Source organism: Lepisosteus oculatus, chromosome 6, assembly GCF_040954835.1.
Source record: "Lepisosteus oculatus isolate fLepOcu1 chromosome 6, fLepOcu1.hap2, whole genome shotgun sequence".
NCBI classification, from domain to species: Eukaryota; Metazoa; Chordata; class Actinopteri; order Semionotiformes; family Lepisosteidae; genus Lepisosteus; species Lepisosteus oculatus.
Genome location: NC_090701.1, coordinates 7,614,639 through 7,637,550, shown reverse-complemented (window position 1 = coordinate 7,637,550; position 22,912 = coordinate 7,614,639). Strand labels below are relative to the sequence as shown.

The 22,912-nt window shown below is 34.8% G+C and overlaps 1 protein-coding gene across 1 annotated transcript in view; it reads right to left on the bottom strand.

Annotated features, from left to right (window-relative positions):
* Positions 1-21,964, bottom strand: part of cdh10a (cadherin 10, type 2a (T2-cadherin)) — a 56,669-nt gene extending 34,705 nt beyond the window's left edge. Inside the window, exons 1-2 of the mRNA XM_006634541.3 lie at positions 21,748-21,964; positions 2,463-2,813 (exon numbers count right to left, since the gene is read on the bottom strand). Of these exons, the coding sequence (XP_006634604.1) occupies positions 2,463-2,687 (225 nt within the window). The 5' untranslated portion in view covers positions 2,688-2,813; positions 21,748-21,964. The remainder of the gene's footprint in view (positions 1-2,462; positions 2,814-21,747) is intronic.
* Positions 21,965-22,912: the final 948 nt, after the last annotated feature.

The window sequence follows — 22,912 nt, the reverse complement described above, 5'->3', positions numbered from 1 at the left end:
ACTTTTTCTCACTACTTATGTGAGATCTCAGCTTTCTCTTGCTTTTGTGATTTTTTTTCCTTATAAAAAATGCATTAGGGTTATCATAAAAGTCTCAGTCATGGACATAGTAATTTTCTCCCCACAGCCTTTCAGTTGAACAAAGTCATTAAAAATAAAAGAATTAAAATTAAAGAATAAATATTTGCCCTGTTTGCACCGACGAAAAGTTTGTTTGCCATATCTCAATGCAAATATAAACATACAGTTGTTATTGTATGTGAACACAGAGCAAAGATAAACTCATTTAAATATTATCATAATCAAAATCTTAACAGTTGTACTGACTCGATTTGATTTTGGTTATTTATATTGAGATGCTCTTTCTTTTACACACCAGAAATCACAATTACAGGGCTACAGTCTTACCGAAGTAAATTTAAGACAAGAAGAATTGCATCATATTTCAAGGCAATTGAAGGGACAAACAAAACCTGTGTTTTTGTGTAACGTGTAATATAGCTTAGGTTTGAACATAGTTTTAGATAAATATCACATTGGAAAACAAAGCATACCCTTACAATTGCTTTGCTGAGGGTATTATATTACTTTATTAATTTAATTATGTTGCAGCCTAAATACTGTATATGTGTGTGCTTTGGTAACACAACCCTCAACATTGTTTATTTTTTGTCTTGTATTTTATCTGAGAATCCTGCTCGTGATGCCAAAAGTATTTGGAACAGACAAATTAGTTCTGGATGCCGAGATGAAGTTAAACAGATGAGTTTTATAGCATGCAAGGAACAATAAAACCGAAGTATTGTTTAAAGTACCGATACAAAACTTCCAGTTTATATAGCCCTTTTCTGCTGCTTCTAACGTCTCTCATTACTATGGTAATGGGGGGAGGTCATGGTGTTCGGCCAGTTCACAGACTTTGGTCACTCTTAATGGTCAGTGTTAGGTTTCCTTCCCTGGGGGGTTTCCTAGCTGGCATCTGGAATCCTTATCAGTCATTCCCCTTTCCTGCCATAACTCTAGCCTGTTACTTAGAAGTCCAGTCCTTATGCAGAAATGACACAGTTAACCCTTTCTTCACATCTTGTATCTTCCTTCACTAGACACTACAGAGGATGTTAACATGGGTATGCTATAACTTTGAATGACCTGAATGGATAAAGAAAAAAAATAATGGCCATGTATTAACATTCCATTTTGATAAGTAAAATGTAATGTTTACCGGGATGACTATATTCTATACAATTGAAACAATGAATGCTGAAAAAAAGACTGAAAAAAATCAGTGTAGTGTTTACACACTAAAGAGTATAGAAGGTAAATATAAGGTCTTTAGATGGTAGACTTGTTTATAAACAGGATATTATATAGATCATCCCATTTTCTTATCATGTATTATTCACAGGAAGGTGATTTATGGATGAAGTCAAAAGACTGTATGGAGATGTGGTGAGTATAATGCTGACTGTTGCATTGTTCAAGCCAGCAGGCGAAATGATGAAAGTATTACAATATGAGAAGGAAATTGTCTTTAACACAAGTACACCTTTGATGCAGACTGATGGCAGCTTTACTGCTCAGCGATATTTAGATAAAATTATAGAGACCACACTTTTTTTAATCATTCAAGTCATTCTGGAAGTCAATGTTCCAGCATGACAAGTTCCAGGATTACACTAGATTGACTTCAAGAAAAGAGATCTTTCTGTGGCCAGCCTTTTCTCCTTTTCAGCCAAATGTAACATCTGTTGGACCAACTTTCCAAAATCAGTCAATAGGAGACAATTATGACCGGCCAAACTTATAATAATAATAATAATAATAATAATAATAATAATAATAATAATTGCTAACACTTATATAGCGCTTTTCTGGACACTCCACTCAAAGCGCTTTACAGGTAATGGGGACTCCCCTCCACCACAACCAATGTGCAGCCCCACCTGGATGACGCAACGGCAGCCATAGTGCGCCAGAACGCTCACCACACATCAGCTATTAGTGGGGAGGAGAGCAGAGTAATGAAGCCAATTTATAGATGGGGATTATTAGGAGGCCATGATTGGTAATGGCCAATGGGAAATGTGGCCAGGACGCCAGGGTTACACCCCTACTCTTTTCGAGAAACGCCCTGGGATTTTTAATGACCACAGAGAGTCAGGACTTCGGTTTTACATCTCATCCGAAGGACGGCGCCCGTTTACAGTATAGTGTCCCCGCCACCATACTGGGGCATTAGGACCCACATGGACCACAGGGTGAGCACCCCCCGCTGGCCCCACTAACACCTCTTCCAGCAGCAACCTTAGTTTTTCCCAGGAGGTCTCCCATCCATCCAGGTTGCAATCATCAACCTTCCCCAGATGACTGCACAAGAAGAGTGACAGAACATCATTCCAGAGTAGTGTATCCAAATTAAAAACAATATTACAACAAAGACCAGAAAAAATAACACACTTTACCTTTCCAACATACTGATATTCTGTTCCAGTATACTCCTCAAGAAGGAAGAAATGATTCCACATCCAACCACGTTTGGAGCGCTGCAGTATCTTCCCATCTTTGTCTGAAGCACCAGTTAGCTTATGTAGTGTCTCATCATTATTCCTTTGTGACAGAACCATCATATAACTCTGATGATGAAAGGAGAGCAGGAGAAGAAGCAGCAGGGAGTGATTGAATACCATTTTATCCAAGTCCTCAAACTCTTCAAGTCCTTTGCAGAAACTCTAGTGAGGAATGCAGCTCTGTATTGCCTGAATCTTACAAAGGTGTAGCACCAAAGCTGGCATTTTACTCCCTTTTTGTTCTTCCTGAAAAGAGCAAACAAAGTTAAATCAGGAGTTAATGAGGTCCAATAAGGTCAAATAGCTTTTTCAACACAATATCAAGATTTATGCATAAAGAAGTTTAATTAAAAAAGGAAAAAGATTATATAGAATAATAAATGAAAAAACACAAATAAAAACAGCTGAGATGCTTAGATTCAATCATAAATTGCAGTGCAAGTAAAATATGTGCTGGCAGGTTTTATTTAAAAAAAAATCTGGAAATTAATAAACCTCTGTGAATCACTGACTATGAAATCTGTAAGTAAAAGACATGCCACCATGTGATTACATTTTAGTCCTAGGTAGTATAGCTGTATATTGTATATACTTTATATTGTATATTGCTTTGACCTTGCTCAGTTTGTTTGTACCCCTACACATAACAAAGGACACACCTTAGATCTAATTATTGCAAATGACTCCTTTGTCTCCCACTGCTCCCCCCTTGATCTAGGCCTCTCTGACCACTTAGCCATTCTCTTCAATCTGGAATTACCTGTTTCTAACACTTCCCCCTCACGCTCTGTAAATTTCCGCAACTGGCGATCAATTGATCACCCAAGGTTTGCAAATTCTGTTCTGTCCTCCTTATCCTGTTTCTCTTCCTCTGACCCTCTAGAGGACAAAATACAGTCACTTGACAATGCTCTTTTATCTACCCTCGACACCTTTGCTCCTTTAAAAACTCGAACCATCTCCTTCTCTCGCCCTGCCCCCTGGTACAATGACCATCTGCACTTCATGAAGGCAGCCTCTCGCAAACTTGAGCGTAGGTGGCGTCTTTCCGGGCTAAATGTACATTATCAGGCCTGGAGAGATTACTTATCTGATTATAAGGTTACTATAGAGTCTGCTAGATCCACCTACTTCTCTCACATCATTGAAAATCACCAAAACAATCCCAGACATCTTTTCTCCACCATCAACAGACTGCTCAAGCCAAACTGCCCCACCACATTACCTGCCTCATCACAACTTTGCAACACATTCTTAGATTTCTTTAGTTCTAAGATTGACAACATCCGGCATCACATTCTCTCCACTACGGATATAATTTCCACACCTCCTCCCTCCTCATCCAACTTCTCTGGTTCCCGTCTCTCCAGCTTCTCTCTTCTTGACTCAGCATCCCTAAACAAACTAGTTACGCGCATGAAACCCACCACATCTATTTTAGATCCCATTCCCACCACTTTATTCCAGTCCTGTTTCTCTTCTCTCTGTCCCATTGTCCTCAATATAATACATGAATCCTTGAGCACCGGCATTGTACCAACGGTCCTCAAAACTGCTGCTATTACCCCAGTGCCAAAGAAGCCTAACATGGCTCTCGACAATCTTAACAACTTTCGCCCCATCTCCAACTTACCCTTTCTCTCTAAAATTCTAGAACGTGCTGTCACACTTCAGTTACATAACCACCTCATGACAAACAACCTTTTCGAACCCCTCCAATCTGGCTTCCGTCAACTTCACAGCACAGAAACCGCCCTAGTCAAAGTCACCAACGATCTCCTAATAGCTTCTGATTCTGGTTCTCTTTCCATACTCATCCTTCTTGATCTCAGTGCTGCCTTTGACACTGTTGACCATAACATCTTGCTTTCTCGTCTCGAGACTGTGTTTGGAGTCTCTGACACTGCCCTCAAATGGTTTAAGTCTTACCTCACTGATCGCTGTCACTTTGTCTCTCTCAATGGGTACAGGTCTGAAATTGGTCTTGTCAAGTCTGGTGTCCCTCAGGGCTCAATACTGGGCCCCTTGCTCTTCAGCATTTACATGTTCCCACTTGGTCAGCTTTTAAGATCACATGGCCTCAGCTTTCATTTTTACGCTGACGATACTCAAATATACATCCATACCAAACCCGACACTGATGTGGCTGTCTCTATTCTATCTAATTGCATCTCTGACATAAAAATTTGGATGACTCAAAACTTCCTTCATCTTAACTGTGACAAGACTGAAGTCATGCTTATTGGTACCCCCCATCAACTTCGTAAAGCCAGTCCTGTAACCCTGTCTGTAGATGGCTCTGTACTTGAGCTCCAATCAAAATTGAAAAACCTTGGGGTTATATTCGATTCTGGCTTAACATTCGACCCACATGTACAGCATACTGTCAAAACATCTTTTTTTCACCTTAGAAATATCGCAAGACTACGCCCTATGCTATCATTAACTGTGGCTGAAAAGCTGATCAACATATTTGTATTCTCTCGAATTGACTACTGCAATGCTCTGCTCCCTGGGGTATCTAAATCTACTCTGAACAAGCTGCAGTATGTCCAAAATTCAGCAGCCAGAATCCTGACCAGATCTAGTGCAAGTGTTCACATTACTCCTATCCTGGAGTCCTTGCACTGGCTTCCGGTCAAATTCCGCGTAGACTTTAAAATCCTCATGCTCACCTACAAGGCTTTACATGGCTTGGCACCTCAATACCTGTCTGAACTTTTATCGCCCTACTCCCCACCTCGCAACCTCCGCTCTTCAAATTCTGCCCTCCTTACTGTCCCCCAAGCCCGTCTACATTGTATGGGCGACAGGGCCTTCTCCTGCTATGCCCCCAAGCTCTGGAACTCCTTGCCCAAGGATATTAGAGAGTCACCTTCTCTAAACTCCTTCAAATCCAGACTCAAAACCCTCCTTTTCAGAAAAGCCTTTACTTAACTGCTTCCATTCTTCACCCCTCTGCTCTTCTTAATACCATCTTCCACGGTCTCCTCTATTGTTATTGTTGTATTGTTGTAATTATAATTGTGTCCTGTCTTGTGAAATTTTCTTATTTATTGTTGTAGTCTTCTTATTTATTGTTATTGTCATCCTGTAAAGCGCTTTGAGAAGCCACCTTTAAAGGCGCTATATAAAATAAAGTTTATTATTATTATTATTATTGTTTTGTTTTATTTAACAATTGATGGCAATTGATTACAACCAAAACAAAGAGTGTTTTACAAATACCAACAGCAGCCAAAGAATAAATATAAATTATCTTTAATATTTTCTATCTGTATATGAAAACCATGTAGTTCTGCATGGATATTAGGCAATAAAACATGTACATCCGGCACATGTATAAAGGGTTTATATTGTAAATTATTTGCAATACTATTACTAACTTTTCTGTGTATTTTGTCAGCACTCACACACATAGCATTATATTCTTGACTTGATTTGGCACCCAAGTACTGTTTTAGGGATGTTAAAATACACTTACTCTGCTTAGTAAGTATGCATGCTTAGTGAATATCACTGTTGAAGGTCAAAGGTGTTAATAAGAGTATGACTGTAACTGTTTAGTTAGCCAGTGTGGTTGTCACAATTTATGATAATAATATTTTTTGGATCAGACAATTATTATTATTTCTAGTTTTAGATTTAATATTTTCCCTATAAACATTATTTTAGTTTATAGACTTCTATATAAAAGTTTTTCTTTTAGAGCAAGATTTATTATATCATATGTATTAGTGTTTCTGCATAAAAGTAAAATCTCTTTAATGCTGAACACGTTTACACGAAACCTTCAAAATCCCAATTGAATCCTCTTGTACCCACAAAATTTCACCATATGTTCATGAGAAAAAGAAAAAAACTAATTACTAGACTTTTCAGGTGGCACTACTTTCAAACTAACCCTGTCTCACTGAAATATTTGTTTCCTTGCTTGTAAGGCAAGCACTACAACAGCGATTTACCAATCAAAATAATCAGGTTGATTTACAAAAATAAAATAAAATTATTTTCATTAAAACATGAAAAATACATGAAAGAAACAATATACTGTATGAGTTATTGGGCCATCTGTGATGATTTATTTTGGTATGTTACGGTGAAATGTATTAAGATTAATCATTATTCCAAAATACAGTACATAAAAGTACTGTATATTGAAATAAAACAACAGCAGAATAGACATGGTTAAATATCAACAGCCCAGTTCTCTTGGGTGAAAAAAAGCAAACAAAAACTTTTTTTTTATTATTTGAACTGTGCAAGTAAGCTTTTAAAGATTGTATCCTCATTAAATATATAAATAATATGCCTACAAAAGAAAAACTGTCCATATTGAAAAGGAGAGAATTTATGATAATTTGAGATGCTTTATTTGCCAATGTTTGAGTATTGTATGTAAAACAGCAATTGTAAAATATTTTGGAGTTTCCTGATAACATTCCATATGTTGCAGATTGTTATATTTGTTTATGAACTGTTTGTTACCTTGATCCAGTTCACATCCCTGTCTGTCATAGGAAATGAAAAAGCTGTTGTGTGAATAGGTTGTGAGTGCACCACCTTCTGCTATTTTTGGAAATAGCAATTTTGGAAATGTTTGCATATAGCAAATAACCGTTAAATTACTAAAACACTATTCTTATTATTATTAAAATAGTTGCCTAATATCTATTTTAGTTGTGGTGGGAGGGATTTTTATCAAAACAGATTTCTAGAGGTTTATAAGTCATACTTCTCTTTTATTTTGGGAAGAGTGAGGCAGGGTAGAACAGAGTGCACATGGATGTTACTAGGTAAAATTGAAATTGCAGTTAGTGGCACTGTGTGGTAGAACATGAGAGACAAGAGCTTTTGTATGTCTATTGCTTTTGCATTCTTGATTTATTTAATTTTCTTGTGTATTAATGTTACTTTTATCAATTTCAATGCTGAGATTTGAATAATTTATTTTTACAGTAACTAATGGGTAATAGATCCATCCATTTTCTAATGGCTTCATCCACTTCAGTGTCATGGTGGAGTCAGAGCAGATCTCTGCCAGCAACACACACAAGGCGAGGTCCCAGCACACAGACATGCACATACTCACACCAGAGCTCATTTTTTCAGAAGCCAATTTACCTACTTGTATATCTTTGAACTGTAGGAGGAAACTGGAGCAACCAGAGAAAACCTACATGAACACAAGGAAAACACGCAAACACCAGGTCTGGAACAGCACCCTGGGTCTTGAATTGAACCAACTGCCCCAGAGCTACCAGAAGCAATGCTAACTACCATGCTACCCCATTTCAATTTTTTTTTAATACAATTTCTATTTAAATGCAAATGTGAGATACATGTACACACATACATACAAGTGTTTCTTTGTTAATTCAGTTCCTCATGTGCAAACAAGAGAGTTTTTTAGCCCTGACACATGAGGTGCATACCAGCTAAAATCAATATGGTGTATTAGAATTTGTTTCCTGTTTTGAGCTTGACAAAATTAATTTGATATCTGCACAGAGTCTGTATATTTTCCAAGTGTTCACTTGGGTTCCCTCTGGGTCCTCTGGTTTTCTCCCACAGTCAAAAGACATACTGGTATGTTAATTAGCGTCTGGGAAAATTGGCCCTGGTATGAATGTGTTGATCTCTGTGTCTTTGTCTGCACAGTGATGGGCTGGCATTCAGGCTAGGGTTACCCCCCCGACCGTTTTGCCTGGTTCTTACAGCGATAGAAGCGGATAGAAAATGGATGGATGAATCTATAACCCATTAGTTACTGTAGAAATAAATCATTCAAATCACAGCAAAAACAACAACAACAACAACAACAACAACAACAACAACGGAATAACTACACATAGCCAAAAAAATAAAGCTTAGCATAAGTGGCATTTGAAATGAATCACTGAAGTACTCTCTCCACAAGGACCAATCGTAATACAGAAATGTATACATAATTTATAGGTTTATGGAAATTAATCAGATTTTTTTTTCTTTCTAAATGACTGTATTTTCCATAAGGTTTGTTTAAAGGCCAAGTATCATCGCACTCATGACAGGCATTCATTACACATCTGAGAGGGCTATGAACAGCTGAGAGAAAGATTCATAAAGTGGATATTTTGGTTCAAAATTACGAAAAAACAAAACAAACATCAAGGGAGCTTTTAATAAAGAATAAGCTGAAAATGATATTGACTATGAAGGACACTGTAAATTAAACTTCTGTTATACATACAAATCACAAGATATGCTTTAATACAATTAAAAAGTCACATTATGCTCTTCATCATCTTTAATTACTAAGTGAACTGAAGTGCTTGAAAACTGAGATATTGTAATGATGTAAATTAATTCACAATGCATTATCAAAGCTCTTTCACTGTTAATTATTTTATAGTTTTTTAAAACAAAACAGTTTAGTGATGTCAAAATAAGGATTTTTATTTTTTGAAGATTTAATACAGTTACATATTAAATTAAATCTCCTCTAATAAAAAAATTACATTAATTTTATTGAAAAAATGGTTCTTGTTCATGTTGTTTTACTATTGTTTAATGCATTGTATTTTTTTACCTCATGTTATACAACAGGGCGTAGATCAACATATTGTAAAATAAAAGTTAATTAAATGCAGAAAAACCCTCAGATAAGTTTTTTGTAATTAATACAACTATGTGTGATAATGGACACAGATCATAATATTTATATAATAAAATTTATAATAGTTGACTTTTTATTGAAAATGTACAATACTGTATTAAAATATAGTCTAATCTATGTACAAGCCTGTTATCTTCACTGTATTTTGTTACAAGATAGCATAAATCTGAGCACTACATAAACTTTTCCAAAGTTCCTTTGCTCATAGATATTGTATGTTAAATTATTAAGACAATGCAATGCTTATTTCTAGCAGTACTGTGAAATGCGTTCCATCTGAAGCATTTAGTTTCATTTAATCTGCAGACTGTGTGTGGGCAGAGAAGGGCCTATAAATAATATTTTTGGAAAACATCTGAAGCCATTGCTTTGACCTTGTAAATTAATTAATCCTGGATTTTGCAATTATGGTGTTTTATGTTAATTTTTTTGTAGTTTGATTGTTTTCTTCCACTAAACTTGTGTATTGCCATTGTCTCCTTAAAAACCCTAGATAATAAATATGTTCATTCACATCTACAGACTTACATATCTTAGGCATCTTAGACTGTTATTTTTTTCTTCACACTACATTGTAAAAGTTCATGTAAATTAGATGCTAAACAGCATGGAATTGAGTTACAATACCCTAGTCTAAGTGACACCAGTCTCAGATGCCATACTATTTCAATTTATTTTAAAATGTGGTCACAAATGTTGTCTCATGAGATGTATAATGTTTTTCATTAAAGCTTTGTATCTGTTAATCAAACTGTAGATAAGACAATTGTTGTTTTTTACTTTAGTTTTTCCCAAGATCCACCTTTTAAAGAATTCTATTCTAACAACCCCAGGTATGCCACACATCCTCTGGATTTAAATTTTACACTTTTAAAGGTGCCTCACAATATTCTGTTTACACTTCATAGCTTTCTACACACCCCAGTGAAAAAAAATGATGAGTCAGCTTAAAAATCTAAATCTTTTCCATAGGTCTGTTCTTCAGTATCAATGTTTTTTAAATCTGAACACAAAGGAGATTTTTCTGTGAGAAACTTCAATGAAGTAGACAGTTTGACTTCATTATTTTAAATGAACTACAAGACAAAAACTAAATCTATTTACATATAAATGTATTGTTTTTTCACTTCTCCATTTTATCTAAAAAATGCAAACATTACAACTGAAGATATTCTTAATTGTTTTTTATAAATACTTGGAATCATATCTCATTTCCCTTTCATTTGTCCATGAACTGAAATATTACTAAAGTATTATACCTGATATACTGTACTACAACTATATATATTATAACTACCAGTAATATACCTGATATACAGTATACTATAACTTGTGTTTTGCCTACAATAAATATTGTCCAAATCCAGATATAACCAGATTTGTATTTGTTGCCACAGAACATAACATTCTATAACAAACTATCTTGTTTTATAACATTTACAGCTGTGTTTATTAGTGGTCCACATGTAAAATACTAAACTTTCACACTACCTGTACATACAGGTACTACAGAACCTCAGAGCTTTGATGTCTATTTCATGGCACAGCTATCAGTTTGGAAGCATAGTCTGCTTATTTTTCCTGACTTCTTACAATATCTGTTAATACAATATCCATGTATGAATGTTTGTCTGCTTATTCAGAATCATTTATCAATTACACAGGATGTGACCCAGTAACGGTTTGTGTTACATAGAAAATAGAAGACAAATGTCTTAGGTTTGAATTGAGTTTTACTGTATACAGTATATTGTCAGTATGTCAGTATGATCCAAATCATGGGCTTGGTCTGAAGATGCTTTTAGTCTTGGTCAACAGCTTTCATAGCTGGATCCAGTTCTAAACAGCTTGTATCCTTGTATCAGACCAGGAACCATGCATATTTATAATAGATGGAACTTTTTTGGATTTCCAAATGCTGAACACCTACTTTATGGAACTGGCCAATTTTCCAGACCTGTAAATGTTACAGTGCTTTATGTCCAGCAAAAGGATAGTTCATTTTGAAAAGTCATATCGAAGAATTCTTGGTCAATTTATTTCATTCAATTCATTCTTGGTCAACTGTCACCAATAATAAGAATAAAATAATCATCAAGAAGCTCTCAGATTTGGAAGCACTAGATCTTGTCCCACAATAAATGCAAATTGTCTAGAGTGTGGGGTTGTGTGGGAGTTGGCCTGACTGGTATGAGAATGTAGATGCAGTGTTGTGCTATTAGAGAATGATTAATAAGCAAATTAACTTATTGTTGCAAAAAGACAAATTGACAAATACGAGAAATTGTATATGGCCAATAAAGTGATCTTAAAAAAAACTTAGTGTTAGGCTCACCTCCAATAATATAGTTAGGTGATTGGTACAAAAGACTACACGAGGAGACTTAAGAAGAGAGACTAGAGGTAAATACAAACTGCAGAGACTGGTGCTTACTTTCTGTTATATTTGAGTTTACTCAATCCAATTTTTTGGAGCCTGCATTTCCCAAAGAAGGTCATGACTGTACATCTAAATAAAAACCTTTACTATGAATCTATGGCATTGTGAACATCCAGACTCCACATGGGTGTAACCTATCTGATTGGATTAACCAAAAATTTCAGGGGAAGATATTTTAGACATTTTTTGCAATATAATAATAAAACAAATGCCTGCTAATCCCATTGTTCCATCATCACTTGTCAAATGGGTTGAGTGAAGGTTCTGCACATGCATTAAATAAATTGCATTTTTGAAATAAGGATAATAAAAATGTATTAAAAATATTTTTTGTAATTGAATTGTGTATCTGTGATATAAGATCTACCTTTTCTCAGCTTTAGGTAGATGTTCATTTATTGATAAGGATCTGTTTCTTGGAAAGACATTTGAATTGTACCACAGACATTTAAAATGTCTAGATTCCTTATCAAAGGTGCATTCATATATGAAATTTCCATAATTGTAAGAGGCTGCCGATGTTCCTTGTTATGACCCCAAGTGTCTAGGGATAAAGGGGTGAAACATTTAGGATCATTCTTTTGGAAGCAGGTGGGTTCTGATGAGGGACTAGGAAGTGTGATAACAAAGTTGAATAAGTGACTGGTAAGACACGATAACACACAGGGTAAGGAACTAGAGTGGTGCCAAAGAAAAGAAAACAAACAAAATGGAGCTGGCTAGGAAAGTGAGGGAAAGCTAACCTGACTACAAAAGAAAACTCAAAACACACGGTCTTCAGCGTCTTCAACACCCTAGCTAACCTCCACTGACTACCCAAAACCATACAAGACAAACAGCACTCACCCATACTAAACTAGTGTTACTAATACCAAATCAACTGTGTAGAATGTACCCAACAACTTAAACTAACCTTATACGCAAAAGTTCACACAAAAACACAAGTGAACTAGGAATAAAAATAAGGGAAAACGAGAGTAATCAACAGGAACAGGGTACAAAAAAACACAAAGGTTGAACATGTAACACATAGGGCAAGGTAATGGCAGAACAAGGATAAACACAAACAAACAAAAATACAAAGAAACTAACATAAACCAACAAAACAACAGAACCGAAGCTATACGACAATACACACAAAAAACAAAACAAACCAACAAAGCTGAAGCAAAAACTAAATGAAGCGATAACCAAAGCGAAATGAAGCAAAGCAAAAAAAAAAACAAGCAGGGCCAAAGTCAAACGAGAGGCCTCTCCTTCCTGAAAACCTCCATGTTATATACTGTATAGGATGCAGTCTGATTGGCTGAGAGGCTGATTGATGATGATGTCATACGGAACAGTTGTGTAATGGTGGGCCAATGGGGGAGGGAGAACAATCAAAGGTCAGCAGTGTGGAACATAAAAAACACACACAGACCACACACTGGGACGTAACATCCCTTCATATACTATACAATAGAAGACAAAAACATTTTCTTTCCTTTGTTTGTACTGTCTACAGTTCCTTATTCTGATTGTGGTTACAGTATGTCTGCTTGATATGCATTAGTTGTGTTTGACCGGTGTCATATCCCAGGGTTCTCAATTAGGAAAATCAAGCAATAGTGCCAAATTCAAATGGCAAGTACAGAATAATTCATAACCCAAAACAACCATTCCCCCTGTACACCCTTTCCTAACATGGCTCTGGACAAACTAAACAATTTTTGCCCCATATCCAACTGACCCCTTCTTCCAAAAATTCTAGAAACTGCTGTCACATTTCAATTCCATAACCATCTCATTGTAAAATACATTTTCAAACCCCTCCAATCTGGCTTCCATCAACTTCACTGCATAGAAACTGCCCTGGTCAAAGTTACTAATGATCTTCTAATAGCTTCTGATTCTTGTAATCTTACTTTCTCATCTTGAGACTGTGTTTGGAGTTTCTGATACTGCTATCAAATGGTTCAAGTCTTACCTCGCTGTCAATTTGTCTCTCTTGGCGGATTTAGGTCTGAAATTGGTCTCGTTAAATCTGGTGTTCCTCAAGGCTCGATACTGGATTGCCTACTTTTCAGCATTTGATCAGCTTTTAAGATCACATGGCCTCAACTATCATTTATATGCTGATGATACTCAAATATTAATCCGTACCAAACCTGATACTGATGTGGCTGTCTCTATTCTATTTAATTGCATCTCTGACATAAAAACTTGGATGCCTCAAAATGTAATCTTAACTGTGACAAGACTGAAGGCCAGTCCTGTAACCCTGTCTGTGGATGGTACTGTACTTGAGCTTCAGTCTAAATTGAAATACTTGGGTTGATATTTGATTCAGGCTTAACATTCAACCCAAAATTTGGCAGCCAGAATCCTGATTAGGTCCAGTGCAAGTGATTACATTACTTCTATCCTGGAGTCCTTGCACTGGCTTCCTGGCAAGTTTCATGTTGACTTAAAAATCCTCCTGTTCACCTATAAGGGTCTGCATGGCTTGGCACCTCAGTACCTGTCTGATCTATTATTGCCCTACTCCCCATCTCGCAATCTTCGCTACTCTAATCCTTGTCTCCTAACTGACCCCCAAGCCCATCTACACTCTATGGGTGACAGGGCCTTCTCCTGTTATGCCCCTGAGCTCTGGAACTCTCTCCCCAAGGGTATCAGAGAGTCACCCTCTCTAAACACCTTCAAATCCAGACTCAAAACCTTCTTCTTTAGAAGAGCCTTTACTTAACTGGTTCCATTCTTTACCCCTCTGCTCCTACTGTATTTAGTACCACCATCTACTGTCTCCTCTGTGTATTCTCATCGTGTTTGATTATTTAAAATTTTTGTTGTTGTTGTTTTTGTTGTTGTTGTTGTTGTTGTCATTCTGTAAGGCGCTTTGAGAAGCCACCTTTAAAGGCACCATATAAAATAAAGTGTATTAGTATTATTCCTTTTTACTTCATCATGAACTATTTTGAAAACTTAAAGGGATGGTTTCTTTTTGAACAGTGTATTAGGTTGTAAAAATAATTCACCTATTGCAGGTAAGGATAAGGGTCCTGTGGTTATGAATGATGATATAATTTTAGGAAAAAGTAAGGGGAAGTATTATGATTGTTGAAACAAAGGACAAATAAAGACAAAAAAGGCATAATTTTAAATTAATCAGTCAAAGTAGTAGCCTTAACCTCTAATATTAGAATCATTACTACTAGAAAACGTGTTGTAGCTGATGGAGATGTATACTATATTTCAGTAGTAACTCTAAATTTGATGGTGAGCCATGTATATTTAAGGAATATAAATATATTTGTTGTTGTTTTTAATATCTGAAGGGTTTGTGCTGTCATTACATCTAAGAACGACCAAAAGCCTGTGGTAATTTTCAGTTATACAGATACAATGTTGATTGCATACATGACACAATCTATGATGTTGGCAAATATAATGACATTGACAGTGGTCATCTCTTTCACAATTAATGCATTTATACAAGGGGTAATAGTCAGGTAGGATGGTCAAGGAGATCAATTTTTGTATATGTCAGAGTATATTATTAAGTGGTTTGTATTATAGGTTTTGCAAATTAATATCCATTAATGGAAAATGTAATCATGACTAGTGAGCTCTGACCATGTTGAATTTCTAAAATTAAATATTTAAAACAAAAGTCTTAAACAGGACTTGATGAACACACATTTAGACTAGAATACAAAAATTAGAAAAGAAAAACAAGAGAATAAACAAAAACAACTAGCCTGAATATGAGAAAATTAAAATAATGTGTGAAAGGCTTTTGATAAATGACAAAGAAGTGATACATGTCATTAGTATTACTGATCCACAATATGAAATAGCAAAATGTATAAGATTGGTACATCTCTTTCATAAACAGTGTCTTCTTTCATACTTTTTATGGAGAATGCTTAGAAAGCTTTCTGTGCCCTTGACAACAAAACAGAAGCAGACTTTGCTTTATGATAATGTTTAATATACTGTTTTGCCTGCATATGAGCTTGTTCCTGAAGTATCTGTTTTAGGATGACAAACCCATGCTGTCTAAAATTGGACATATTTCTTTTTTCTTATTGTATATGTTCTTGTGGATTATTCAATATTTCTAATAGTTACATGAATAAACTTGCTATTTCTGTAGCCAGAATTGTTTCTGTAAATATAGTTCCTCAAAAATATTTTGATTTAACTATTTGTTGGTTAAAATCTTGCAGCCAAAATACTTTGAAGTAACAATTCATATTTTTCGTATATAGAATATATATATATACCAGGTGGTATATATATACATTGTGTTTTCTTTCTTTCCCTTCTTCTCCTTTCAGCATGGAATAAACCTACAGTATTACTATTTGCATTTATATGTATACACCTACTACACATATTCATAGCCCACACAAAACAAAAAGAAAGAAAGAAATAGATAATCAATATGAAAAAAGTCATGATTGCACAAGTAATCGAACCTTCTGCTGTGGCAAACCTAATTCTAGGGGCACAAAATTACCTTAACAAGCCACACAATTTGCTGATTGGCTTCTGTTTGTGTGTAATAATAGTGGTTCACATGATTTCAAAATAAAAATACACCAATCGGCATCCTCTGGCCCGGTGCCAGGCAGTGCTGGTTTGGCGTGAAGTGGGGGAGAAGGGGGGAGAGATGTCTGCTGCGACGCGCTGACAGTGACTCTCTGAAGACCGGCTAGTCAGTATTGGCTTAACTAGCAGAGATTCTGTACACGGAAAGTAACTGTGGGTCCAAGCAAGTCACACTCTTTAGACGGGAAGAAGACTGGTTCGTTCCCGATGTAGTGGTAGTCCTGAATCCTGAGATTCAGCTGTCCACAATTCCGACCGTAGTTCACTCGTTGACCAGGTGAGCATTCGCGTTGGGTTCACAAGGCTTGCTGCTGGGATAACCTCGGGCGGATCCTTTCGTTACGCACTGCGACCTCCATTCACGACTCTTAGAACAAATGAAAGTCCTGGCACTTGGACACAGTGGCCTTTACGTGATTGTCCGAGATGAGTCTTAGAATGTCCTGGAGGAGCCCCTTCTGGGCCCTGTGCTGCATGTTTTTTTCTAGAGGATCTACGGTTATTCATTGGTTGAATGTTCTGAGGGCATTCGAGACCCACGTGGGGTTACCCTGTTCCTGATTGGCTGATCGAGGTAGAGGATGAGTAACCATGCTCTCTGACATTAGGGTTGTAAACAACCTGGGATGCAATTCTCCCAAGGAATCTCCCAGACAGTAAGGCGCAAGAGATGACCATTTATTAGGGTGGCTGGAGAATCTCAGCCTTAGGAGTTGTTCCTTATCAGGAAACTCTATCAGCTAGAAAAACACCTTAAATGTGAACCAAATGGAATGGCCTCTCTGTATCTAGCACCACTGAGATGAGGGAGATAGACTGGCAAGGGAGCAGCAAACTTAATTCCTGTATTTTTAATAAGCCTTGCTGTTTCAGTGGTATAAAATCATATTTCTGTTAAATAGTCATAGCTGTTGTTCTAAATGTTGTTAAATCCCTTACAGACACAATAGCTTTTTGAATTTGCTCTTTATTACTTCTACATCTTACAAACATGCACTGCTGTCCACAAAGAACAGAATCCTGACTAGCAGTGATGCTTGTACTGTATGACAATGACGTAGATGAAAACAAATTAATAATAATACTTCAATGTAACCTTCTTTTTGCATGTTTATCTAGAACAATAAAAAACAGTGGGGGTACTTTATGTTTTTCCTGCATGTAAAACATTTGAGGAAGTCTTAAAAAAATCACTTGCCAATCTTGGATATAATTGCTGATCCCCCAAAATACATTAATAGATTCATTAGACACTAGATTGAAAACACTTATTTACTTTTGAATAATGGATCCCTACTGTAGGTTTTTTAACTTCACAGTACAATTTTGCTTTTCTTTAGTTTTTACTAAAATATCCTATTTTGTATGTAATACAATGCAGAACACAACACTTAAGACAAATGTTCTTGTGATATTTGGGGGGCAAAGATACATATAAAAAGTTCTAACCCACACCAACATGTAGTTACTAATTGTAACACCTTTAAAAGAATAAAGAATTTTCAAGAACACTTTACTCTTTGTAACTAACCCCTACATTAAAATACAATTGAAGGATACAAAGGATCCTGTGATTTATTTATGCCATTTACTTTTAGTATTGTTTGCTTATAATATTTAAGATAATGTCAACCATTTGCTGTATAGGGACATCAAGATCATCAGGCAAAAGACACATTTCCAATTTCTTAATTATTGATTCAGTGATGAAGATATTGCAGTTACTGTATACAGACTTTTGTTAAAAACCCTTAATGAAAACTTAAACATGAATGCAAAATAAAGATTGTTTTTTTTTTTAAATATGTCAATCATTTGAACTGCAATTATAGTAACATCTACACTTGGTGATACATCACTGTAAATAAAACTGTTTTATTTTTCAATGTATCACTAGTAACACTGAGTTATCATCCAAGCAGTTTATAATGAGAGAAGTATTAAAATCAGTCAAGAGGTATTTGTCTTTAATTAGTAATTTATTTATTAAAGGTGAATGATCAATTATGTTATGTTATCTAAAGCACATATGAAAAGTGAACATATCAAGTGCAATTTGACTTTTCCATGTAACAAGATTTCAATATTTAAATTTACTATACCTACTTTGTTCTTATCCCTATTGTCCCATTGTGATCCCTTTCAACTATCATAACTAACATAAAAGGTGAATTATTTTAATTTAAAAAATAAAAGGAAAACTAAAAGAAAGAATTAACTTAATTAAATAACTGATACCAGCATTCCAAATTAAGAACTTGAAATACAGTATTTGGTTTAGGGTATGTATTCGATACTGTTTATATTTCAGCCCCGAAAGCTTTCTTCTATCATAACATTGTGTCTTTCCTCTTAAGTTTATGTTGCCTCTGAGTTCTGGGTTTTTGCCTAATGCAACTGCAGCCATAGTTTTACAGTTGAAAATTCAAAATTAATTTCCACATAAGATACTAACAGAAAAATTACAGTTCTCTAATAAAATAATGGCAGGGGACCTGTGCTTACCATTACTTTGACAGCAAAGCTCATGTAACTGTAATACGTTTCCATGTTACATTTCAACCATGAATTGCAAGTTTTATTTTTTAATTTGTCTGATTTATCTTGTATGCAGGTATGTCCAATTACAACGGAAAGCATATTCAATATGGAATAAACAAATTAATAATATAATTTGTTGAATTTAAGTTCAAAATAGGTTAATGATTTACACTGGATTCAAAACCTCTATGAATTTACCATGACAATACACTTAAATCAGAAAGAAAAGCAGGTACATCTTATATTAAGCAGCTGCATTTGCATTAGGAAAGTGTAATAGAAATATTGTTGTGAATAAGATTTTTTTTTTGTTTGTTTTCATATGGAATGGGTTGATTATTCCCATAATCTTAATTAATTAATTTGATCTGATAAAGGTCAATTGTATAATGGACCTGCAATGGGACTTGCAATGTTGTTTGGAAGAACACACTGCAGACTACATTTTAAATATGTTCATGATGACAGGAACCTAAGAAATATTATGATTTTTTTTTTAAAATAACATTATCTTCTACTATTCCATGCACAATTTTCTATTGATTGACCACACACATTCCAAGGTCTGTGGTGCAGTTGGCAATACAGATACAACTTTTAAATGGTACACCTGTGTCTAAATACAAATCTGCCACTTGGTGGAGCCCAAGACCTTTCTAGTATCTGTGTTATGCCTTTTTGCCAGTATCACTGTAGTTACAGATGGACTTTAATCTAAGGCATTTGTGTAATGTTCACTTAACTTTGATATAGATCAAAGATGCTTAACATTTAATGTCTGAACCTGGGAGTCTTTGACTTCTAAGTTGTAATATGGTTACAGTTTGAAGCATAATCCAGATATTTCTAAAATGAAATCTTTGTAAACCTTTTCTTTAATAAGTTTGAAAGGTACACTTTTAAAATAATACATTTTAAATCTGAGTTTCTGTGAAGCATACACAAAAGGCTATCTAGATATTTGTCTAGTTCATTAAGCAAAATGTTATTATAAATTATTTTTATATAATCCAAATCAAATGTAAAGGACATAAAAATCAATGTAACTAACACTATACTTATTATAGTCAATTTGAATTTGGAGTAGCTTGTTTTAGTGTGTTGTACACCTACAAATTTATCACATCAGCATTTAATCCAAACTATAATTCTAAAAAAGAAAAAACAATTTTCATTGAAAAAATACAGGTTTTAGGTAGTTTGGCTTGGTTGTATAAGAAAATTGAAAGAAATATGAAACTGCTTTAAAATGTCTGTTTTCTTAAGCTCTGAAAGACTGACTTTTTTTAGTTTAAAGAAATGTACAGGTTTAGAGTTTAAATATGTCTGGAACTGGTTGGTAAAATAGTCTTTAATTCAATTTTAAATAACTGCACATTCTTTTTATCTGGCAAGTGAAATAAATTTAATGTTAGTTAAAAAGAAAACTACATTTTTCAGGATATTTACCCTCATGTGTAAAGCTTCCTATTGCTGCATAGAGGGTAAAGGATGTAATTATTGATGCTCTAGCTGAAAAGCCATTATAATTCTGACAATACTTCAAAAGCCTTTTTTGCTTAATTTCAGTAAATATAGTATTACGCATTCACCCTTTTATACAGCAACCAAATACATCCTAAATTTATGTATATGAAAGATTGTCTGTATAACAATATGCCATTATAATAATACATAATTCTCCAGAGTCACACAATACAGCATCATCGATTAAAGATATAGCACTATACTTTCCCATCCATCCCGTGGTACAGTTTCTTTCAATACAATGATGTTGGAGAGGCAAAAAATCTGTCTGCTTTTAAAGGCATTAGAAACATTTGGCTGTAGAGTATTTTCTTGTAGCTTATTTATCAAAATTCAGATTCATAAGCAACAGAAATATTAAGTATGTGAAAAATGTTATGTTAACTGTATCCTTGTGCCCAAATGCACAAAGGGTGAATAAACTAAAAACACTCTTAATACACACTGAGACTTAAAATTGTAAGTCTCATCAAACTTACCAAAAAACTAAGTATACATTTTTGGCTCTACTTATTAACATGCACTAATAATTGCCGTTTATAATAATTATTAATACAACACTAATCCTTGTATTGGAGTGATTTCTTGATTAAAGAACTGTTCAATATATACAAAATTAGCCAGTGTTCTGCGTTTTTGAAATTGATAGTCATAGACAAAAATTATTTTAGAAACAATACAATGACACTAAAATTAATAGTGAGGCTTATGTGCTGCAGTATAAAACTTAGTAAAGATGCAAACTACAAAATGGTTCATGCGTAGGTAAAGCAATTTTAAATTTCTTTTGTATTTTGTATATTTTTACAAAGATTGTTTAACTGCTTGACATACTAAATACTGTAAAAATGATCAGTCTACCTGTAGAAATATAGTCCTTTGTCTCTGCAGTCTTGTAGTCTTTCCAAAGTGCTACATTGCATTTCCATCAATATGATAGATTAGTTTGAACTAGTGCTAAAACATACCTGATACTCTGTCATCTTAAATATATTTCTTTCTTAGAGACCCTTTGAAGTCACAATAAAATATGGACAGTTTATGCATTGGCAACTGTTATAAACATTATGCTTTCTAAAATTATTTTTAACATAATATCCAAAATAGTATAGTTACAAATGAAAACATATTTTCATTTAGTTTATTTCAATTTTCAACTACATAAGAGAAACAACTGACAGTTCATAAAGCCAAATCTGTAATTACTATGATCCAATGCTTTCAGTTTTCATATTTGGAACTTTAATTGAGCCCCAATGACTTTATATACTTCTAAGGTAGTCATCAGAAATGCAAATACCGTACATATTAAATATGTAAAGATTATCTAGTACATTATGGTCATACTATCATTCTAAACAGTGAATATCCTGTGGATATTGCATTAATTTGGAAACATAATGGTTAAATTATCTTACCTTCAGTGCCCATTTATTGCCATTTTCAATTCACACATTTTTTTCCATTGGTGTTTAGCACAGCTCAGCCGCTGACTCTCAGCTGCAGTTAGATTCCAAGACTGACTACAGTTGTGTCTAACTCCAGCTGCCTCTCTCTGCATCACTTTTAGCTCTGGAAAGCAGAAAGGCTGAAGCAGAGGGGGCTCTGTTCCTGATTGGCTGCCATTCACAGTCCCTGATTAATAAAAAAATCCTCCCTCACACAAAGCAGTGTTAGTGATGGAACTACAGAATTGAAGATGAGGAGGTTAGAGGCTGCAGGATAGTAGAGATTTCCATGTGAATGCTGTGAGAATTTGCAAATGGAAGGCAAGGGAGCCTTTGTTAAGACTCCTCAGTGATAGATAGACTCTGTGATGTTTGATGTCTAAAGCAATCACTCTAAACTAATTTGTTTTCAGAGATAATAAAACCGAAGAGATGTGCCCATAACCTATAAATCATTTTCTCAGTATATTCCATTCTGTTGCAGTGACTGGAGTAGTTGTGTGCCTAACACTAAAGCACTGTTTTGTGTTATTCCAAGTTAAAATATTTCCTTTCAACTTCCTTTTTCAAATCAATGAAATAAACATATATACCATATGAATTTTCTTAATGCTTCAGATGTTTTCTTAATTCATTGATCAGTGAAAATAATATGAAACAAGCCCTTTAAAAAACACTTGAGACCAAAAAATGAAATAATTCAAAAGAAAAAATTGAAAAGAAGAACCACACAAAATGTATACAATATCTGCATGCATTATAAGCATATGTAAATACACTTACAGTATTTTGTTGTGTATTATTCAATTAGCTTGACATTAGCCTATAATTAGCTTATTTGCAAAGACAAATACTGTATTTAATGGAACTGTTTTTTTATTGAGGCTACTATTTTACAGATGCGACCATCTAGAATGTGCATCAAAACTCACATTAGTTTTAAGAAAAGTGCAGTATACTGTGGTGTATTTCAGCATTCTGTATTTAACGCTTCATTGCCCAAGGAAGATCAATAGGTGGCACTTGTGGTGCTTTAAATGTTAGTGAAAACATAGCTTAATTTAATCCGTCATACTGCTTCTTTAAATCCACTTAATATGGAAAATTCATACGGAATGAATGAAGCATAATAATG